General features: G+C 40.4%; 1 protein-coding gene across 5 annotated transcripts in view; it reads left to right on the forward strand.

The window, feature by feature from the left end:
- The window catches only part of DOK6 (docking protein 6), a 431,293-nt gene that overhangs the window by 385,785 nt on the left and 21,481 nt on the right, over positions 1-24,027 (forward strand). The window contains exon 9 of one of the 5 annotated variants that reach the window (XM_073331715.1): positions 15,313-16,333. The exons of 3 other annotated variants lie outside the window; for them this stretch is intronic. In XM_073331715.1, coding sequence (XP_073187816.1) covers positions 15,313-15,345 — 33 coding nt within the window. In that variant the 3' untranslated portion in view covers positions 15,346-16,333. Of the gene's footprint in view, positions 1-7,529; positions 7,554-15,312; positions 16,334-24,027 lie in introns of those variants that run through there. One more of the 5 variants, XM_073331716.1, reaches the window with a different exon arrangement.

The raw sequence follows: 24,027 nt of genomic DNA on the forward strand, positions 1-24,027 counted from the left end.
TACACAGAGACGTGGCCAGGTGCCTCTGCGGATGGGGCAGTGCGCAGAGCCGCCTGATCATGCCTCGGAACCAGAGCAGGGACATGCTTCTGGGAGCTGCTTGTGGTAAGCGCTGCCTGGAGCCTGAGCCCTCCCCTCCCCACCCACGACCCAATCCCCTGCCACAGCCCTGATTTCCCTCCCACCCTTCGAACCCCTCGATCCCAGCCCAGAGCCCCCTCTTGTACCACAAGCCCCTCATCTCCAGAGCCCACACCCCCAGCCAGAGCCCCAGCCCTGATCCCCCTCCTGCCCTCTGAACCCATTGATCCCAGCCCAGAGCACCCTCCTACACCTCAAACCCCTCATCCCCAGCCCTACCCCAGAGCCCTCACCCCCCCATACTCCAACCCAGAGCCCCCTCCCGCACCCTAGACTCCTCACCTCTGGCCTCACCCCAGAGCGCGTACGCCCAATGGGAGCCCTCACTCCCTCCCGCACCCCTACCCCCAATTTTGTGAGCATTCGTGGCCCGCCATACAATTTCCATATCCCAATGTAGCGCTGAGGTCAAAAAGTTTGCTCACCCCTGGTCTATGAGATGGTAAATATCACAGTTATGCCCACTAAGTTATTTCAAAGATGAGCAAAGGCAGCTTCTCGAATTGAAGAATACTGTGATCATCTCAGTACTGTGTGTTTATCTGTCTGTCTAATGTTCTAAAGCCTTTCTTTTTCATTATTGTTTCCAATATCTCCCTTGATTTTTAAATGGAATGAGCTTTTAGGACATGATCTTTCGACCCTTGTTCAGTTCAATGGATTTACTCACATGAGTAAGGGTTTGTAAGATTAGTTCATAAATCTCAATCAGGCACTCAAATCCAATTTGAAATTGTCTGTCTGTCTCTTTAATCTCCAACACAATGGTCTTTCAAAATCTACGATTCAGCATAGTTTTTCCAGGCAAGAAGCTCAGATATTGCTGTCCTTCTGTGGGAGATTGTAGTAAATCTGCAGGAAATTCATTCTTTTATCCTGCAGGGTGCCAGTAGAATCCTCAGTGTTGAAAAGATTTTCACCTAGTGCAATTCTGTAGTTTGACGAATCGCAGCTCAGAGCCAGGTGGCATATGTCTTGATTGTTCATTGTCTGATAAATTCAGTTCAGCAGAAGCCTAAATGGAAGGATGTCTTTTTGAGACCATCTGTCCTAGGAGATATCAGCAACAATAAGGAAAATAAAGTCTTTAAACGTTTTAGAAAAACCCCACAACACCACACACACCTAACAAAACACTTCCCATTGGGCTCCCCTTTGATTTTGAGAAACAGAGGATGTTTAACTTTCAAATAGTTTACTTGTCATATTTGTTGTGTTTTGAGTTTGAAGAATATGACTTCAGCTGACACACTTGTGTGTAAATATGTATCGAATGGACCTTGGCCATGATCATGTCTGGAAGTGCTGGATTGCCCCCTGGTGATTATAATTTTTCTTTTCAGCCTAGAATGCATATTAATTAATAACAGTTATAAACAGAAATCTCAGTTTTTTTCAAGGTTTTCTTTTTTTTTTTTTTTCTTTTTTGGATGTTATTTATCCAAAGAAATTACTGTAATGGCTCTGCCACAAAGTTAATTATCTTTAGAAGTTTCTTGTTATTGGATTACATTGCAGTTATGATTTCTTGACTGTAAAATCAGTCAGGTTATGACTAGGCTCTCATAATGAGATTGTGATGCTTCAGTTGATATAGATTATATGATGGTAACCGTGATAGAAAAAGATGATTCTTTGCTGCAGTTGAGTGACAAGCTTTATTGCTCTGTATGAGCCAATCTCTATTGCAACAAGAGTAATATTCCAGTCTCATATAACACAAATATTTTTGTGACACAAGCTCTTTGTAAGATCAGAGTGTTATTTGCTAAGATACCACAATCGATACCTTGACTTTTAACAGAAATCCTATAGTCCCTTGAAAAGATTCTCAAAGACCAGCTTTCTGCTAAATGGAAAAAAAAAAGATGATAAATTGAAAAGGATCTAGATATGAAGCACTATTTGTAACTGAACTGTTCTGTAGCTCTGTTTTCCTGTTTCTGGGTCCAAAAAGAAAGGCAGAGGTAGGGAAATAGGGGCGGGAGGAGACAATGGCCCTTCATTTTCAAACCTGCAAACTCTGTGTTAATCTACTGCTGCCTGCAGTCCATTATATGAAATGATTTAACCCTAGTGGCATACAAATTGCAAACAATATTGTTTAGGTGTCAGATTTTTCAAAGGAAGCAATTGCATAAACCTCACACCTAAGTAAATAACATATTGAGGAGCTGCTTTTACATGCATTCGGCTACCTGACAATTTTTGTGTGTTAGGGAAGCAGCACTGTTTTTTATTCCTGCCTTATTTCTCCTTAAACCAATAAAGAAGTGGAAAATAGCCATTGATGGTACTGGAAAACATGCCAGCCACTCAGCCGAGACCCATAATTGCCCTGTTACTCTGGGCCAGAGGCATATTCTAGAAGAATGGGTTTTCTGCCTGACTGTGTCTCCGAGAAGAGAGAAATGAAATGTCAGACCAATTATCTGAGCAGTGGACAGTGTAAGGAAAACTGGCTGCTTTGTGAAGTTGTGGCCAGAGTCCCAATTATTGGATTAGGCAGAGTTTGCTGCTACACTTCACTGTCATGCTGCTATGTACCAGGGACTCGAGTACACTTAGAGGTGAGTCATGTATGACTGCAGCAAAACAGCCAATGTGCTTTGGTAAATGAGGTTCTGACTGCATACAAGCAGTGTCACTTCTGTGGAATGTATTTTTGTATTAGCTGCTGTTGAACTGGCTTTCCCTTCAAAGGTCAGTATCCATTTACTCCTGTGCAGTTGGAAGTAACTCAATGAAGTATGTGAGGTTACACTGCTGAAAAACTGGTGTGAGACCAAAATCAGGCCTTCAGTGTGAGGGAGTGTTTGTAAATGTCAAAAGTAAGAGAGAAACCTAATGGCAGTGGCAACTGTGGCTGGTTCAGTGCTTAAATACTCCATTTTAATTTAATTTGTAAGTAACAAGGGGCAAAAACCAGTCAGAATTCTTCCAATAGTTAACAGTGGAAGTGGTGTAAGCATGCATCAAGTTGTCCCCTTGTAAACTACAGACTTTGTCTGAATGGTCCAGCATAAGTTGAAACAAACCAAGAAGTGGATATAAAAGTGTTATCTACTAATGAAATTTAGCTCATGAATTTAGTATCAGGGTTAAGCATCACAACATCAAATTAATGGATCTTGATAAAGTAGGGTAAATGGGAAAAAAGCATGACTGATATCTGAAACATGCTAGAGAGAAGATTTTGCAGGTGTGCATCAGTAGTATTCTGCTGCAGCAAATTGTTAGTGTTCTTGATTAACCATAGACACTGCACCTAGTAAACAGAGTTTAGACCAGTGGTTCTCAACTAGGGGTACAGGAACCCCGGGAGGAACGCGGAGGTCTTCCAGAGGGCACATCAACTCATCTAGATATTTGCCTAGTTTTACAACAGGCTACATAAAAAGCACTAATGAAGTCAGTACAAACTAAAATTTCAGACAATGACTTGTTTATACTGCTCTATATATTGTAGACTGAAATGTAAGTACTATATATATTCCAATTGTTTTATGTTTTATAATTCTATGGTAAAAATGAGAAAGTAAGCAATTTTTCAATAATAGTGTGCTGAGACACCTTTGTATTTTTATGTCTGGTTTTGTAAGCAAGTAGTTTTTAAGTGAGGTGTAACTTGGGGATATGCAAAACAAATCAGACTCCTGAAAGGAGTAGAATTGGAAATGTAAGGAGCCCATTTGTCATAGAGTAGGGTTCCCTCACCCTGGATTCCTCCCTGCAAAGAATCCTCATACACTCTGCATAGTTCATCACTGTATGCTTTAATTACAATGTGCTGTGTGCCCCTCCTTCACCCACTCTTCTCCTTTCTCTTCCTGTCTTTCTTTTAACTGTCCTGAGCTGAAGAGCTGAAAGACCTTTTTAATTGGTTAATCACTTGGTGCTTAATCAATTATCTTATCAATTTTGCCCATGTGGGGACACTTACGAAGTGCACAGAGTGATGAGTCAACCTGAGAATACTCATGCTTTATCCCATCATTATTTTTTCAGAGTTAACACTAGGAAGAAAAGTTAGGCCTCTTCATTAGAGATCTGAACAGAAATAAGGGGCAAATCCTCAAATGGTGTAAACTGTTATGTTCCACTGACGTCAGTGAAGCTATGACAATTTACACCATCTGAAGATCTGCCCCATAATATTTAAAATGCATGAAAATCTATTCAAAATACTTGAACTTAATACCTTTATTTTAATTTGCTTAGCTCATTCTCATTCAGGTGCTTCTTTCCAAATGATGCAACTCACTGAAGTATGAAACAAATACCAGTGAGGCATACATCAGCCCGCAATATAGTTCATTTAAATTCACAATTTTCAGCAGGTGACTAGATTGGCATGAGACCCTGAGACATTCTTTTAAGCCATGTGACACGACACCAGCTGTGATGAATGGAGATAAGAGACTAAAATGTTTTAAGGTAACAACCATGTTCCAGCTGAAATAAAATCACAAAACACCAGGAAAGAATTTGGATTTATTTAGGATATATAAAAGCAGGAAAACTGCCAGTGAGGCTCAGCAAGACATATAGCGTGCAATAAAATGGTTAACAGTGTGTCACAGCTTACTATCTTCTATATAACTCTCTTCTTTTTCCTCAAAAATAACCAGTATGCACATTATAAAGCATCCTTCTTTTGCTGAGTCCCCTGCTAAATGTAGAGGACTCCATTTTAGGAACCTGCAATGCCAGAAGAGTTTTACCATGTCACAAATTATTTGGATGTTTGAACTATGAAATAAAACTAACCTTACAAAAAATGTTCAGAAAAAAATACGAAGAAGACAGAAGCAATATAAAACAAAACCAAAATATACCAGAAAAAGTTTGAATACTAAATGTTAAATGTTTCATTAATTAACAATAGCACTCAGCTTTTAATGCAAAATTCCTAATGTAGGTTGGCCACTGCTGATGAAGTTCAAAAATAGAGTTGGTCAAATAGTAAAACAAAATGGATTCATCACTCCCTAATAAAAGTGCTGAATTTTTTGGGGTGATGTTATTTGTTATTCAGCAATGTTTGGATAATCTCTGGTTGTTTGTGAAAATGTGTGCAAATCCTGAGATTCATGAATGATTATTGGTCCAAAATTCAAAATGAAAGTATGCTGTTCATTATTTGTCATTTATTATTGACCTGTCATGAAACTCATCCAATCGGGAAACAGAAAAGTACCATATGACTTAAATGACCAGTTGCACAAACCAAGTTGGGTTTGAGTCAGTAAGGCACTTGTAAACTATGTCCTTTGGTCTTGTTGAACTCAATGGAGCATAAGCACTTGCTTAAAGTTAAGCACATGGTTAAATACTATGCCAAAAAGGAATGGGATTATTCATATGCTTAAAGCTATTGCATGTTTAAAAACTTTGCTGAATCAGGAATATGAAAAATAATGATACCAGGGTAAACAATTCACAAACAATCAACAAGCTGGAAATGATTTGTCAAAACTATTCCACAAATAACCGTAAACACTGAATATACCAGCAGAAATCAGAATTTGATAGCCAGTAAAGGGGCCAGACTCAAACGAATACCATTGCTAACAACTATTCCAACCACTTTAATCAAAAGCATCATCACTGTCCTCCACATCACATACATCCCTTTCACACACAAACACTTAGCCCTGGTCTGCACTACAAACCTATGTCGGTATAACTATATCGCTCAGGGGTGTGGAAAGTCCATAGTAGTTATACTGTTGTAGAGAGTGGTATGTCACTGGGAAGGCTTCTCCCATCGACATAGCTACTGCCTTTTGGTGAGGGGGAGTACCTACGCCGATGGGAAAAGCCCTCCCATCAACATAGGTAGCATCTTCCCTAGGCACTACAGCAACACAGCTGCAGCGCAGTAACTGTAGACAAGCCCTTACAGACATTTAATTTAGAGACGAGGAGCATAATACAAATGAAGAGACACATGACCTGGGAGAAAGGCAAATAGTGAGAGAGTGGCAGGTGGGATAGTAGAATTATCGTTACTCCTTGGAATGCTGCGAACCCCGGGGCTCCCCTCCTTTGTGGCAGGGCAGCATATAGCCAACATCTGCTTCTTTCTTCCCTGCTGATGATCAGAGAACAAAAAGGGAGCCCCTCTGTGTTGCTATGACTACATCTAAAAACAACACCTTAGGATTTATATAACGTTCCAGCCAGGGTGATCAGAACTTTGGAAATTGCTTTCCCCCAATCTCCTAGCAATACAATCTTGAGAAACCCCAGGTCAGGTTAAGGTAGGTACAGATCTCCTTTTTTCTCTCTCCCCTGTCCCCATGCCATATCGGATCAGAATTCCTGCTCACCGGTTTGATAATTCCAGACACACAAAGTTCAGGAGAACTTAGATTCCTGTTAGGCAAAGGCAGTGTTATTAAAAGAACTATGAAGGCAGATCTGATGCAAAGCCATGTGACAGAAGAGACTCTCCATCTGGGCAAAAGGATGAGACCCAGTGCACTTAGGATTGCACTGCATTTTGAGAAAAGGAGGAGCTGTTGTGTTTGCTGCATCTGGGGCTGAAGGCCAGCACTGGTCTTTCATTATTGTTCTCATCTTTTGCAAGTTGTCTCCTCCAGAATCACTGCTGCTGAGACACAATAGATGCTTGCAACTCTTGTCGTTTGTGTGTCACATACTGGGCTGAAGAGCATGTGTGGAAGAAGGGAGGCTGTTTTCTGGGTTTTTCTAAATAAGTAAATGAAAATTATTTTTTATCGGGTGGGGGGGAAGAGGGGAACATGACATACTGTGACACATCCCTACTGTTTTTTAAAGGCAAATTCATTTTCAAAGCAAAACAAAAAATCCCTGGCTGGCAGAAGCCTGAGCCACTGTGCTCGTCTCAAAATGCTCCTTCCTGCTACTGCTTCTTAGTTTAACTATTACAAAAACTGTTTAGTGATAATGGTGTGGTTTTGATTTGTGCGCTTTGGCTGTGTTCTTTGCCTGTTGACACTACCTATGTGACCAACCAACCACTTCCTCCTTCAGAAATGTCTCTTCCTTGTACACCTGCCTAGATCACACACTGCCACCACAGAGTTTTGCAAGTGTTTTCTGGGAAATACCTTTGCAGGGGTGAAGCACTCTCTCTCAGTGCCTCTCCCAGTATCCTGAATGTCACCTAAGTTTTAAATAAGACCCCAAATGTTTTTGAAATGCAGTTTCTGGCCATCCACTGGCTCCAGGCCTTGACAGTGAACTGGGAAGACAGACCCCCTAGGTCCATACAGAGCCCCATTTTATCCTGTGATTGTCCTCAACGTGCTCTTAAATGAACACATCTGGTATTTTTAAGTTTAATTTGCCTTTGTGATGAATACCTAAAGCCAACACTTTGTGCTTCTTATTTGCAGGCTGCCATTTTGCCTTAATGGAGAATCATTTGATCACCTTTTTCATCAGATACAATATTTTCAAAGTCATCTGTGTCAAAATTGGATTGGATTGACATCACCCAAGATGTCAGAGGCTCCCAGGCATGTAAAGGCAGTTTCCAAACCACCTGCTCCCAGGTTTCATTCAACTAAAGATCAGTCATAATACAGGGAAGGAACAACCCATGGCCCTAAGCAAAAAATTGCCCTATGCTTACATTCACTAAGTAAAACAGAACCTATTAAAAGCAAAATGATCTTTACTGCACGTCTGAGTATTTATAATAGTCTCAAGACTCAGAAATCAAGAAATGCCAGTAGATTGAAGACTATATAAAGGGGATCAGTTTAACAGTACGCCACAGTCATGGGGTATAAATATGGTGATTTTTATCACGCAGAATCAATGTCCTGAGTAATCAAGATGATTCAGTCATCCCTTGTGTGAGCTATAGCATAATAAATTCTAGATGTTGTTCTTCCAGAGGTAGAAAGCATTGATATGTTGTCATTATAACATGCCCATTCTATCAGAGTTATCTCAAACTTCAGCTGTTCCTGCCTGATGCATGCTCAAGAAAGAACTGTTGTATTATGATGGAATATATGGGCAGAAAGAGTTAAAGGTGGTAACATAATCCAGTTACTGTCCAACATTAAACAATGTTAAACAAGGTGTGGGGTTACAGAGACCTCAGCTTGTTTAGTACCATGGCAAATACACCATTTAAAATCCTTTTAACCTTTTATTTAAGATACAGAAAACAAAGAAAAGCAGTTAAAGCATTTGAAATGTAAAGTACTAATTATGGCTTTCATGTTAACAACATCCCTTGTTCCCTTTCCCTTTAGTTGGAGAGAGTTTTTAGAAGGGAAAATACCCTTTGTCTGGCATCTCTTAGATGGTATCAAAGATGGTAATAACTGTTCTTTTGAGGAAAGGAAAAGAAGTTAGTTGAAATAGGCTGAAGCTGTTTTTTCAAGTCCAATTTCATTTCACCCCAGGTTGTGTTTGGGTTTTCAATGGTAGGTGAAGGTGGGGAGGTGATAGTGTCATCTAAGTCCCTCTCTGTGATCCGGTCTAGTCAGGACATCTCTCAGGATCAGGATAATGAAGACCTGGAGTCTCAGGAAGTGGTGGGGGTGGAGCCAGTTTTTCTCCCAAAATCTCTTTCCTTAAGAACGCCAAAAGCTGGTGGTGGGCAGAATAGCCCCCCCTTTCTCCCTCCCCCCCCCTTTTTTATTTTGTCCATCAACTAGGCCTGGTTTCAGACACATCAGTTTTGGTTCACTGATTTCTGATTCCACTCTTTTCTTGTTTACCAAGCATGATCTTAACCCAGTCCTTGAGTTATATTGTTAGGCCTTTTTGTTTGGACAAATTCAGTCTTTCTGTGTCCCTTTCATACCTTTCTTTGTTGTTACAGATTTTTGTGAAATCTTATGAACTTCACTCTTTACAGTTCAACTCCCAATTAGGGTAAATTTGTAGGCCCAATTATCACAATATTAAAACCTCTCAGAACAGCTTCATTCTCAATACCATTTGACTTTAATAAGTCATCATAGTTGCTGGCTTATTTTTTAATAGTCTTACTTCCCAGGGAATGCCGCCTTAAGAAGACAAATTAAAAGCAGTGGTGAAAAGCTGTTTGCTGTTTATCTTTACTTTGGGGGATTGTTTAGCTACTGTTTTTTTTATTTCCTGTGTTATTTTATTGAATTCTTAAAAACAGCAGATACGTTAATTTTGGTTTGCCTTTCGTGTTCAAACTCTCTAGCCAATAATCTTTGTACTGCATATTTGCAGGCTGCTATTTTGCCCTAATGTAGAAGCATTTGATCACCTTTTTTAATCAGACAAACTATTTCCAAAGTCATGTGAGCTAAAATTGGACTGTAGTGTCCCTCCAGCTCTGTATAACTATATTCCCAGTTTCATCTATCTGGGAAGCCACTTAAATTCTGGTGTTTATTGTCTTCCTCTTCGGCTGTATCAAAGTTTGCTTGTACTTAGATAATTCCCTCTGTGTTTGCAATATTTGTGAAGAAGGGTGCTGTAGTTTAAGAATATTTTTGTATTCGTATTGTGTGTGTCTACACAACAACAGGTTCTAGTTTAAGACAGAAGTTTAAGGGACAGATTCTACGCTGTGCCTCTCTCAGGGGATGCAGCCCATATGGCACAGTTCATGGCAGCTGCAGAAGGGCATGCATTTTCTTGATTTCCCTTTTTATATATCTCTGCTTCTGGAATGCTGATCTAACTTCACCAACTTCTCTATTGCTATCATTGGTTTGCTTCACATCCAAGAATAGCTGGAGCACAAAGTGCTGGCCACACCCCTTCCATCCCCAAAATGTGAAGTGGGGCTAAGCATGTGAAGGGGCATGTCAAGGAGAGCTGCATTTCCTTTACACTACTGGAGCATACAAATCTGTCTCCAAATAATTCTAAATTTTGTTATGCTCTGCCAATTCTTCTCGGCTCACTGTAACCTTCTCTTTCTCTCACTCCTTTCTCCATCCTTTTTTTCACATTCCGCCTTCCTCCTAAAAACTGATCTCTTTTCATTAGTCTTCAATCATAGAATCATAGAATCATAGAATATCAGGGTTGGAAGGGACCCCAGAAGGTCATCTAGTCCAACCCCCTGCTCAAAGCAGGACCAATTCCCAGTTAAATCATCAATTCCCAGTTAAATCATCCTCTCCAATCATCCTCTCCAATTCTCTTTCCCACTTTGTCATCTTCTATCTGTTTACAAAGCACATCTGATATTGCAGTAATAGTAGAGAACAATCTTTGTCGTGTCCCCTTCCTTTTCCTATCAAAGCCAATAAGTTCATGGAGTATAGGTCCATCAATAGGTATTAGCCCGGATGAACAGGAATGCAAAACCATGCTCTGAAGTGTTTCTAGTCTCTGATTGCCAGAAGCTGGGACTGGGCAACAGGGGATGGATCACCTGATGATTTCCTGTTCTGTTCATTCCCTCTGAACCACCTGGCATTGACAACTATCAGAAGACAGGATACTGGGCTAGATGGACCACGGGTATCACCGATATGGCCATATTCTTACGTTCAATAGCAACATTTCCATTCATTTCTTCAATGGAAGGATTGATCCCATTACTTTGTAAGCAATAAAATTTAAAATAAAATTTTCCTTTTCTCAAATGTTCATATTAAGTATAATTGTCTTGTGCATGTGGCATACTCTAAACACTATCAGTTGTTGTTTTCCTGGACAGTAACCTGGGCTGTTGAAAAGATTCATACTGTCTTTTTTTTGTAATGATGTAGCTCATACTAGTAATACATAACTAAGAGGCACTGTGAAGACAACTAATTTACCCTTTGAGAAGACAGTTTCAGAGATCTGCCTGCCAGCACGTTTAGCAGATTGTTCATTTGATTTGTCAGACTATAATGTTTTGCATAAGGATGCAGCTCCAGACACTTGGGATTAAACAGAGCTGTGTAAGGATGGCTGCTGCACAACTGTTGTATTTTCTGTGGCAGTACTGATCACAAAGGCAATACTAACAAAGAAAGGGACTGAATGAGCAGAGAAACAGAAGTGGCAGGAGACTGGAAAACGCAAGATAGATGTTTACAAGTTAGGATTATGATTCCAAAAAGGATATGCTGGTAGTCATTGGGGAGGGGAGAGCTATTTTAATGAAGCTTTTATTTTCTCTTTTTTTTTTTTTTTTGCAAGAGATGTTTCTAAGGGTCTCCTACCATCACACACACACTCACTCTCTTACTTTTTGACACATCTTTTCAAGTTCTGCCTCATCTGGTTTCATCCAGCTTTACAAGCATCTAGTGAAAATGAGACAGGCAGTTCACAGCAGAAGTCCCTTCTGGGGAAAAGAAAAGAACATAACTTACATCCCTCAATAAATCTGTCCTTTTGTTTTTGATTTCCTCGTGGTAACTGAGGGCTTTTACAGCTAAAACAAACTATTTTTAGAGTTATGAAAAGTGGATTAGTTTCCCTTGGTGGTTCATGGATGTTTTAGACAACTACTTTATTCCTACTAAACTTAAATAACTTAAATGAATAAAGTTTCATATGCCACAGTAATAAATAATAGGAGAAAATATTTTGTTTGGGCCTGGGGGAAATACCTTGTTTTCTTATACTTTATGGCTACACTCTGTATTCCTCTAAAATTAAAAGAAAACTGCTTTTGAGTAAGTGGGTAATCAAGGCACCTGTTCTAGTCCTGAACATATATAACATAGTGATAAAGGCTGGGATTTTCAAGAGTTCCCCACTTTTAATGAGAATTGGGCACCTAAATGTCCTTTGTGCATTGAAAATCACCTTCTACCCTTAAAATTGTTTTTTAAAGTGGAGAGCCAATTCAAGATTATTAAAATAAATTCATCAAACCCTTTCCAGTGTGACCAGTCTATCTAATGGTCTCCTAATTGCAGAATGTTAGGAAGGAACAGAGAACCTGCCTGGACCGGATCCCAGGTCCATCTAGTCCAGTATCTTATTTTTGACAATGGCCAATACCAGATGCTTCAGAGGAAGGTATAAGTGCCTGCAGTAGCAGATATAGGATAATCTCCTTCCTCATAGATCTCATCCTGGTTTCCAGTAGTTAGAGATTGATGTATGCACTGAAAGCACAAGGCTTAATGTCCCTTTCAAAATTTGTTCTCATGAATTGTGATCATTCTTGATATCCATACCCTATATATGTTTTTCTTCTGGATTTCATTCCTGATCTATGCTCCAGATGATAAACAAAATTGTATTCATTTAATCAAAGGTGTGTTTTTCAGTCAGTTTAGTTAAACAGGTGCAAAGCTCTGTGTGGACATTCTTAATTCAATTTAAAGTTGGTTTATATTGATTTACTCCAAGTCAATACCTTGTTAACTTAAGATAAATCAATACAAACTGGAGTTAAATCGATTTAAGAGTGTCCACACAGGAGTTTGTACTAGTTTAATTAAATGAGTTTTTTTAAAATAGTGCAATATTTGTGTGGTGCCAAGTCCTAGCTCTCTTTCTGTCTGGGCTGTGAGAAATGCAGCATGGGTATGGAGAATCTTGAGTTAATTAACAGTTACACTGTGTCTGATTTTAAGATGTTGTATTTACTGTATTGTGGTACTGGTGGCTGGAAAGTTCCCAGCTGCCTTGACCACAATGAGCATGGTTGGATAACCGCAGATCATTTCCTCCATAACAGTGTATTAAAGAAGGAGAAACTGATGGGGTGCTTGAGAGGTTTCCTGAAGAAAACTGGGGTTTCAGTCTCTGTATGAAGTAATTTTTATTAATAATAATGATGATGATGATGTATTATTTTATTTATTTTATTTCATGTTCTTCATTTTAGTGGCAGCAAAACGCTAGGCACATCACAGGCAAGAATACAAGATTTCTATCCCAAAAAGTTTACAATCTAAACTGACAAATTACAAAACCAAGAGAGGGAAGGGAACCAATGAAAAGCCATACAGCTGCATGGTAAATGTAGTCATGTGTGTTGATATCTCCCTATTTTTAATGCAAATTAATATTTTGGCTTTGTTTATTTATGGCCTATCTTTTCAAAGAGTCAAGTTAGTTAATACCTGAGCAGGAGTGGAATTGTTGTCCAGAAGACAATTTATGAGCTCTTTGAAAGAGAAGTGGGTTTTTTTTTCCCCCAGCAGCAACTTGGAGTGAGGATGGTTTAGGTCAGAGAAAGGCTGTAAGCTATTTGGAAGAAATTCAGGACATGAGCATGGAAGGAGGGCATCGATCATGTGACCATGATAGAAGAAAGCTGCTCTCTCTAAGTTTCTCTAACTCTGAACAAGAACTTCATTCGTAAACTGGAAAATAGTATTTATCCCTAAAGTTAATCTATCTCTCTCTTTCTTTGTCACTGCCTAGACTTTTTCCTCTCCCCATGCATAATGAGGAGGGTAGCAGACAGATGGAAGAGAGGTAGGCGGGAGCTAGGTTGCAGCAAAGCAAAGATCTTAAAGATAATCTAGGTGATCTGGAAAACTAAGTAGAAATATCTGAAGAAGACTTAGGATATATCTACACTACGAAATTAGGTCGATTTTTTAGAAGTCGATTTTTAGAAACCGATTTTATACAGTTGATTGCATATGTCCACACTAAGCGCATTAAGTCGACAGAGTGCGTCCTCAGAACCATGGCTAGCATCGACTTACAGAGCGGTGCACTGTGGGTAGCTATCCCACAGTTCGTGCAGTCTCCACTGCCCATTGGAATTCTGGGTTAAGCTCCCCATGCCTGATGGGGCAAAAACATTGTCATGGGTGGTTTTGGGTACATGTCGTCAGGCCTCCCCTCCCTTCCTCCGTGAAAGCAATGGCAGACAATCGTTTCATGCCTTTTTTCCTGGGTTACCCATGCAGATGCCATACCATGGCAAGCATGAAGCCCATTCAGCTCACTGTGACCATACGTCTCCTGGGTGCTGTTGGCAGATGTGGTACTGCATTGCTGCACAGCAGCAGCTCCTTGCCTTCGCAGCAGATGGTGCAGTAGGACTGATAGCCATCGTACATCTCCTGGGTGTTCCTGGCAGACCTCAGTGAGATCGATCGGGGCACCTGGACAGACATGGTTATTCTCCTCTTAGAGCACCGAATGGGAGCCAGAGACTACAGGTCATTCTCTTCTTTAAGTTTCGTCTCATGGAGATTCAGTCCTGCCTGCAATATCATGGGAGCTTAGGCCGCTCTCCCAGCCGGCAGCACTGCACGGTCGCACCTACTGCAACCTACCCATGGCTCATGAAGCCTGGACAGTAGTAAGAAGCAGTTCAACTATAGGCTGAGCAAGTGCAGAATTGGTGGTAGAATGTGCCTTTGGACATTTAAAAGATCGCTGGTGCTGTTTGCTGACTAGGTCAGACCTCAGCACAACCAACATTCCCACTGTTATTGCTGCTTGCTGTGTGCTCCATAATATCTGTGAGAGTAAGGGGGAGATGTTTATGGCGGGGTGGGAGGTTGGTGTCTGATTTTGAGCAGACAGACAGCAGGGTGATTAGAAGAGCACAGCAAGGTGCACTGTGCATCAGAGAGGCTTTGAAAACCAGTTTCATGACTGGCCAGCCTTCGGTGTGACAGTTGTGTATGTTTCTCCTTGATGGAGATCCGCCCCTTTTGTTGATTTTAATTCTCTGTAAGCCAACCACCCTCCCCCCTTCGAAATAAAGTAACTATTGTTTTGAAACCATGCATTCTTTCTTTATTAATTAAAAAAAAGAGATAACGGCCAAGGTAGCAACACCCAAGCCCATGGGGTAGGAGAGGAGGGAAGGACAAGGCCACATTGCTTATTGTAGCCACACTACTGTTTGAATGACAGCCTTCTGTTGCTTGTGCATTCCTCTGGAGTGGAGTGGCTGGGTGCCCGGAGCCCTTCCCCTGCGTTCTTGGGCATCTGGGTGAGGAGGCTATAGAACATGGGGAGGATGGGTAGCTCAGTGGTTTGAGTATGGGCCTGCTAAACCCAGGGTTGTGAGTTCAATCCTTGAGGGGGCCATTTAGGGATCTGGGGCAAAAATTGGGGATTGGTCCTGCTTTGAGCAGGGGGTTGGACTAGATGACCTCCTGAGGTCCCTTCCAACCCTGATATTCTATGATTCTATGAGGGTAGACGGTTATACAGTGGATGCTGTGGGGGTCTGTGCTCTTGTTGGCTTTCCTGTAGCTCCAACAGATGCTTCATCATGTCTGTTTGCTTCCCCAACAGATGCTTCATCATGTTCATTTGCTCCTCCATTAGCCTCAGCATCGCATCCTGCCTCCGCTCATCGTGCTCACTTAGTTCTTTCCTGGCTTCTGTCACCTGTGCTGCTGAGTGCTGCTGAGTTCGCCATGCTGACTAAACAGGAAATGAAATTCAAAAGTTTCCAGGGCTTTTCCTGTGTACCTGGCTAGTGCGTCAGAGTTCAAAGTGCTTTCCAGAGCAGTCACAATGGAGCACTCTGGGATAGCTCCTGGAGGCCAATACTGTTGATTTGTGTCCGCACTATCCCAAATTCAACCCAGCAAGGTCGATTTTAGCGCTACTCCCCTCGTTGGGGAGGAGTACAGAAGTCGATTTTAAGAGCCCTTTAGGTCGACGGAACAGGGTTGGTTGTATGGACGCAGTCATTTTTAAATCAACCTAATGTGGCTAAATTCGACCTAACCCCGTAATGTAGACCAGGCCTTAGACATAGTCAGAACAGTGACTATGGAAGATTATTTCTGTAGCAGCAATATTGGGGACAGATTGAAGGTGGCATCCATTAGGTCAGATGAAGAAGCTGAAGTTACTTAAGTGACAGTTAATCCTTAGGACCCAAACAGGGTTTTGGCAGAGAGGAATGGGCAAATTTTTGAGTTGTATGAACACTGAAACTAGTATTGTTTGAAAAATACTATTAAAAAGAAAATGTACAAGTTACCACCTTCTCTGACTTTCAGATTGCAGGAAATGCCAACAGGATGATATATGCAGCTCCTTGCTTGGCTTCCTGGCTTTTGTGGATCCTATTCTTAGGTGCCTAACTCTCTCCAAGCATTGTATATAGAGCTAAGTGTCCAGCTTGGGGCTGTGGATTCCACTAAGCGGTAGAGCACCTAAAGTTAGGTTTTGCAACACTGAGCCTAAGTCCACTTTGTGGATCTAGCACATTCTCTCTGAATGTTCTTCATGGCAATTAGTTCCAAGGAAAATTTGCACCATTAAAGTCTCAAGTGACATCATCATTTCCAGTAGCTGATAAAGACTGAATAAAATGTTCTGTTTTTAACTGTTCCCATTGACTGAAAATTAAATATAAATGTAACTGAAATATTGTTGTTTTGTATCATTTTATCAAGTAATATTGGGACTAAGGAACATGACATAAACAGTGCTGAGGATAATGGCATTACCTTCATGAAAGTGTACTGGCCTTGTCACTTTCAATTCCAGCTTTCCCCAGAACAAGTATTATGTTCTTGTATAAGAGTTGACACTAGAAGTGCTGCGGAGAATTAAGATCACTTGACAGATATTGTGATCAAGAGGGAGAGAAAATATTGTTATAGCAGGGGTGTTTATTACAGTGCATAAGCTTGGGACTAGGGGTCTCCCAAGAAGAAGGCTTAGGGGCTTGGACTGTTCTAAAGCAACTTGTTTCTAAAGGCCAGATCCTCAGCTGGTGTAATTTGACATATCACCATCTGGTTAAATTGAGCTACATCTATTTACACTAGCCAAGGATCTGGCCCAAAAAGAGGACAGATTGTTCTGAAGCTTTTAGCCTAGAACACTGTTTCTTAGTAGAAGAGCAGTGCTGCCTTTAGTGAAATTTCTGTAGAACGGAAATGTCTGTGTGCAGTTTTGACCTCCTCTGTTCAGGATAATCAAGACTTGGATCCATTTTGTAAATTACTGTCTTACACTAGAAAATACCCTGACTCTTCCAAAAGGAAACTGATCTAGTACAAGGCCCCAAAGTCTGCTTCTGATCAGCAAATGTGCAAAAAATTATAAATCTGTTGTGTGTATTTGAATGAAAATAAAAATGTGCTATTAATTAGTTTAATGATAAGAAAAGAACTAATAAATGAGGGAAAACAGTTTTAACTGTTGGAAATCAGGATGAATATTTCATATAGTTATAATTGGTATGGCAGGTATCACCAAGTAGTGCTGTGACATATGGTCTTTGGTGTTTGTTGTTTTTCTTTACTGTGCAAGCAAATGTTCCATCTTAGGAAGCCGTACTGCGTTGTTTGCTTTGGGGTTAATCAAGGTTTTGTGGAGAAGGAGCTGTGAGAGCAGAAGGAGAGTTTGCTGACTGTCTTGGTCCCTGATTAGAGTCAATTCTAGAGGCAGAATTGCTCTTTAGGAACCAGGCATTGTTGTTGGGCTGCGATTTCTGAAAGAAGGGATTGCCCTGCATGCTCTTTGATCATTTCTGTTCCAGGGCTGGAGTACGTTTGAAAATAAAACAAGTTAACCTAGAACAGGGGTTCCCAAACTTGATTCGCGAATTGTTCAGGGTAAGCCCCTGGAACGGTGAACTGTGGCCACTGGGAGCTGCAAGCGGCCATACCTGTGGACGCTCAGGTAAACAAAGCATCTCGCAGCCCACCGGGGCTGACCCTGAACAAGCTGCGAACCAAGTTTGGGAACCCCTGACATAGAATAAACCCAGACTCTTTCCCTGATTTCTCCTCCACTGGGAAACTGATTTGCAAGAAACTAGACAGACATTGGCTAGCACTCTGGAGATAGGCAACACTCATGTCAGAATATGACACTGATGTTGGAAGCAGGGGCAATATAAACTTTTGCCACAATCAGCAAAGGCTAGTAACTTGTGTTGTAGAAGGAAATTATTTGTTACTATTTCTTCCTGAATACTGGTGGAATGGCATTGACTATTCAGGGCACTGTTTGGATGATCTAGGAATGTTTGGCCAAATTCATCCCTGGTGAACCTTCCTTAACTTCTTTAGAATACACTGACCCACAAGTGTGTGTACAACTCCAGATGAACATCAGGGCTACATCAGTATATCTCCTTCAGATATACATAAGAACTGGCTAACTGACATATCTCAAAGTAGTCATCAATGAGTAACATCCTCAAATGGGGTTGTTTCTAGTGGGATTCCACCAGGATAAGTACTAAACCCAATACTAGTCAGCATTTTCATCAGTGATCTGGAGGTAAATATAAAATCACTGCTGATAAAATTTGCAGATGACACAAAGATAGGCAAAGTGGTAACTAATGATGATGACAGGGCAGTAATACAGAGTGATCTGCATTGTGTGGTAAGCTGAACCTATTCAAAGAAAATGCATTTTAATCCAACAAAATGGAGGACTGCATCCTGGAAACCAGTGATTCTGAAAAGGATTTGGTGTAATGAGCAACTCAGCATGAGGTACCACTGCGATGCTGTGGCTAAAAGCGTTTATAGAGAAGTAGGGAGGTGATTTTTACCTCTGTAAAGAGCTCGATCTATTTAGCTTCTCAAAAAGATTAAGCGGTGACTTGATTACAGTGTAAAAGTACCTTCACTGGGAGAAAATACTGAGTCATCAAAAAGTCTTTAACTTGAGGAGATAGGTAGAACAAGAGAACCAATGGTAGAAAGCTGAAGCCAGACAAATTCAAATTAGAATTTAGGCACAAATGTTCAACAGGGAAGGGTGATTAACCGTTGAAACACACTCCCAATAACAGTGGTGGAGTCTCCATTTCTTGATGGCTTCCAATCCAGACTGGAGCCCTTCTGGAATGTGTGTTAGCCAAACACAAGTTGTTGGGCTTAGTACAGGGACGACTGGGTAAAATGTAATGTCCTGTGTTATACAGGAGATCAGACTATATGATCTAATGCAGTGATTTGCAACCAGGGGTTCAGGGGGAACCACCAAGCAGGGCCAGCATTAGACTCACTGGGGCCCAGGGCAGAAAGCCAAAGCACCACCACCCTGGGCAGAAGCCTAGGGCCCTGAGCCCCGCCATCCGGGGCTGCAGCCAAAGCCTGAGCAATGTAACTTTACAGGGACCCCTGTGACATGGAGCCCCAGGCAATTGTCCTGCTTGCTGCCCCCTAACACTGATCCTGGCTTTAATATGCAGAAAACTAGTTACTGTGGCACAGGTGAGTATTGGAGTTTTTATAGCATGTTGGGGGTCGGGGGAGCTCAAGAAGAGAAAGGTTGAGAACCCCTGACCTAATGGTCCCTTCTGGCCATAAATTCTATGAATCATCCCTCTCACTTGAATTTCCATTGTCTAAATCTTCCATTCAGGAAACTCAAAGTATGTGTACATTTCACAGACATTCACTGAAGCAAATAGCGAAAGAAGAACAATAGACATACTTGAATACTTGATGTAATGTGCATGTTACTCCTTTCCTCCTATCTCACTGGGTCAATTTTAGTTCAAAACTTGATTGCTTAAGTAAAACTCACTTTGGTTAGATTTAATTAGTCAGATGTTGGTGACTTTTGATCACTATTTGTTTGCAGGACGTTTAGGAGTGGTTCATGTGGGTCAGAAAAACTGTCTCTTGAGTCTTCCCTACCACCCGGATCTCATGTTAAAATATTACAGTTTGATAGGCCAGCAAAGTCAGCATCCAGTCTGTATCATATGTCAGTGAAGTAGTGTCAATCAACAGTTCAGTCTCTGTAGAAATGTGCACAGAATCTTTACAAAAAGAAAAGGAGTACTTGTGGCACCTTAGAGACTAACCAATTTATTAGAGCATAAGCTTTCATGAGCTACAGCTCACTGCATCGGATGCCGAAAGCTTATGCTCAAATAAATTGGTTAGTCTCTAAGGTGCCACAAGTACTCTTTTCTTTTTGCGGATACAGACTAACACAGCTGCTACTGTGAAAAGAATCTTTACAGTAAATATGGGTTTGATATTGCATTGTCTGTCCAAGGTGTGTCAGATAAGTCCAAGTCTTTTAACCCTCAGATTGTGATCATTTTGTTCAGTCTGCATTCCCTTAACAGTTTTGTACTAGAACAGCCCTGGCAATATGCTTATTGTAGGAAACAATAAATTCATCTGCTCATAAGTAAACAATTTAGATGATTTTGGAGTGGTGGAAGGAGAATTGGTTCCTTTACTTGAAGAAAAGTTGATGTACTTCTGTAGTTCTGTATCGTCAGCTAGATATGCAAGTGATGGCTGTCTTAAAAATGTGTATAATAGTAGTAGTAGAGACTGTTGAGACATGAGTGTGCTCTTGTATCAAGGATTCCTACACATTCCTTTCTGGGGAACTTGTTGGTTTCTTAATAAATGGGCATGTGTGTGTATGGGGGGCGGGCATGTGCACGCGCGCAAAATGCTCGACTTTTCTTTAGACAGCTCCTCCGATGGACATATCACAAAATAAAATTCAAAGAGGGAAGGCAGTCACCATTCTTCATGATCTTATGCACAGTGGAGCTGATAAAGAGAGACCCTCAGAAAGATTAATGAATACTGGGAAACAAATTCTGCCCTTGAATGTGCTTATAGCTCCCATTAAATTGGTGGCAACCGCACATGGTGCATATAAGAGCAGAATTTATCCCCATGTGTTTACATCCATGTTACATTTAATTCAATAGATTTTTTTCTAAAACACTATCAGTAGTTAGACACAGTTTTCTATATTACTATTTTTAGTTTCTCATTGCTGCTCTTTTTTCTTGTAATATTCACTTAGAAACAACAGAATAAAAATCCTTTGCTAGTGGTTTGGCAAACACAGATTTTTCTCTCTCTTTATTATTGACGACAAGCTGACATAGAATACAATGGATACTTCCAAACAGCATAATTTTCTATTCCATCAGAGTTGTTAGCACTGTCCTGGGAATGGGATTTATTAATTGATTTGCACTCCCTGTTTATCTAGGGGTTTTTCCCCATTATTTATACCACACTTATTACTGTGGAATCTGAGCTACTTTTCTGGCTGTGCAGCAGAGATTCAAACAAATAGTGTAGTGCGATATATGAGCAGAAGAAACAGGGTTTTTATGGCATAGGGTGATGGGTATCTGCTCAGGACATCACTTTTCAATGAAGTATTATGACTCTGGTAGGTATTCCATTCCTTATGGGAAAAATAAATAGTACAGTTCTAAAGTGACCAATTGTCCCTGGTACAATGTAACACTCTTTGTGTTTCAGACAAGTATAATACGTAGAGTTTTTAATAAAGGACCACATGAAGACGCCATCTGGACTATAGACAGAATATTCCCATGCTCCAGAAGCCCCCAAAGAGTGCAGGCAATGAGGGAATGGCCTTACCCTGAGAGGTCTGAGCATCTTTGACTCTCATGAGCTTAAGTTGGAGATGACGATATTCAGAGGAGGTGCCACTCACTACCTTTCAATTCAAACTCCTACAGTCCAATCTCATAAGGTGCTAAATACCCTGGTCCTAATTAATCAAAGCACCTAAGCATAAATTTAACTTTAACCACACGAGAAGCCATACTGAAATTAGGCATGTGCTTTGCTGGACAAGGACTAAAATGCTCAATATTTTGCATGACCAAGTCACTATTGGGGGGGGGGGGGGGAGGAGAAAGATGGGCAGTAATGAGAAAGAGATGGGGACACCATGAGAAAAGATATTTTAAAGAATAAAACAGAAAGATACAAGAGGGAGAGTAATGGGAAATGTGCTTTGTTTACTTACGAAGGAAAAGAGTCAGACAAGATGCAAAAGTATTGCAGTGTTGCATAGACATAAACTTGTTTCCCATTTATAATGCTTTGTCCATTCAAAAGGCTCTTATAAGCAACATGATACTTGCCTGCACATACTTCCTGGAAAACAACTAAGTGTCCCAAACATACATATTATGACTACTTTTATGAATTCTGCCATAGTAGACCAAATTTCTCTTTGTCAGTTTCTTTGTGCTTACCTTGCTCACTATGTGATATCAGTGTATATGAATGATACAAGAACTAGCATAAAAAATAGAGATAGGAACAATACATCAGAAGCTGAAATATGATAGCATTACATCATCGTGTTGAATGACAAGTTCATTCAGAAAGTAGATTCCATGCAAATTAAACTTTATACTGCAACACATTTCTAAACTAAAAATTCCAGTAGAATTCCATACCTGTAGGAATATGTATTGTGAGGAGAGCTAAGTGTTGCTGAAGAATCAGAATGTACACATACACACAGCCTACTGTGGTACAATTTAGCACAGCCATCTATCGGGTAAAGCAGGGGTTTGCTCAAATCAGATTGAGGTGCTCTTGCAAAGGTATGTATGTAGAGAAGTGCACTCCCTGGCTGACTAGCTACTGCTGTCAATTAATTTTAAAATTAAAATTAGAAGGAAGCATTAGGATAATCTAATCAGACTTCCTACATATCACAGGCAACAGAACTTCCCAAAATAATTCCTAAAGTATATCTTTTAGAAAAACAGCCAGTCTTGATTTTAAAATTGTCAGTGACGGAGAATCCACGACATCCACGACAACCTTTGCTAACTTGTTCCAATGGTTAATAATAGTCACCGAAAAAATTTACACCTAATTTCCAGTCTGAATTTGTCTAGCTTGAACTTCCAGTCATGGGATTGTGTTATTCTTTTCTCTGCTACATTGAAGAGCCCATTATTAAATATTTGTTCCCGTGCAGGTACTTATAATTACTTGTGTAATCAAGTCACCCCTTAACCTTCTCTTTGGTAAGCTGAATGGGTTGAGCTCCATGAGTCTATCACTGTGGCATGCTTTCTAATACTTTAATCATTTTTGTGGCTCTTCTCTGAACACTCTCCAATTTCTCAACAGCATTCTTGAATTGTGGACACCAGAACTGGACTCAGTATTCCAAGAGTAGTTGCACCAATTCAGAGGTGCCAAATACAGGGGTAAAATAACCTCTCTACTCCTACTTGAGATTCCTCTGTTTATGCACTGGAGGATCACATTAGCTCTTTTGGCCACATTGTTGCACTGGATGCTCATGTTCAGCTGATTATCCACCATGACCCACAAATCTTTAGAGTCACTGCTTCCCCAGACAGAGTCCCCCATCCTATAAGTATGGCCTATATTCTTTATTCCTAAAGGTATACATTTACATATAGCTGTATTAAAACACATATTGGTTGCTTGAGCCCAGTGTACCAAGTGATCCAGATTGCTCTGAATGACCTGTCCTCTTCATTATTTACCACTCCCCCAGTTTTTGTCATCTGCAAACTTTATCGGTGATGATTTTATGTTTTCTTTCTGATCATTGATAAAAATGTTAAATAGCATAGGACCAAGACCAATTCCTGCAGGACCCAAGTGGAAATACACCCTCTCCATGATGATTTCCTGTTTACAGTTACATTTTGAGACCTATCCATTAACCAGGTTTTAATCCACTTAATGTGTGCCATGTTGATTTAATATCATTCTAGTTTTTTAATCAAAATATTATTCAGTACCAAGGAAAACACGTTACAGAAGTTTAAATATATTATGTCAACACTGTTACCTTTGGCAACTTATAATTTCATCATAAAAAAGCTATTAAGTCAGACTGATGTGATATGTTTTCTATAAACCCATGTTGATTTGCATTAATTCCATTACCCTTCTTTAGTTCTTTATTAATTGAGTCCTGTATCAGCTGCTCTATTATCTTGCCTGGGATCGATGTCAGGCTCAGAGGCCTATCATTACCTGGGTCATCCTGTTTACCATTTTTAAAAATTGGCACCACATTAGCTTTCTTCCAGTCTTCTGGAACTTTCCCAGCATTCCAAGGCTTACTGACAATCATCAAGCAGCCAGTGAGCTGCACAGCCAGCTCTTTTAAGACTCTTGGATGCAGGTTATTTGGACCTGTTGATTTTAAAATGTCAGACATTATTAACTTTAGTTTAACGTCCTCCAGAGACAGCAGTGGAATGGAAAG

This window comes from Lepidochelys kempii, chromosome 2 (genome assembly GCF_965140265.1).
Source record: "Lepidochelys kempii isolate rLepKem1 chromosome 2, rLepKem1.hap2, whole genome shotgun sequence".
NCBI classification, from domain to species: domain Eukaryota; kingdom Metazoa; phylum Chordata; order Testudines; family Cheloniidae; genus Lepidochelys; species Lepidochelys kempii.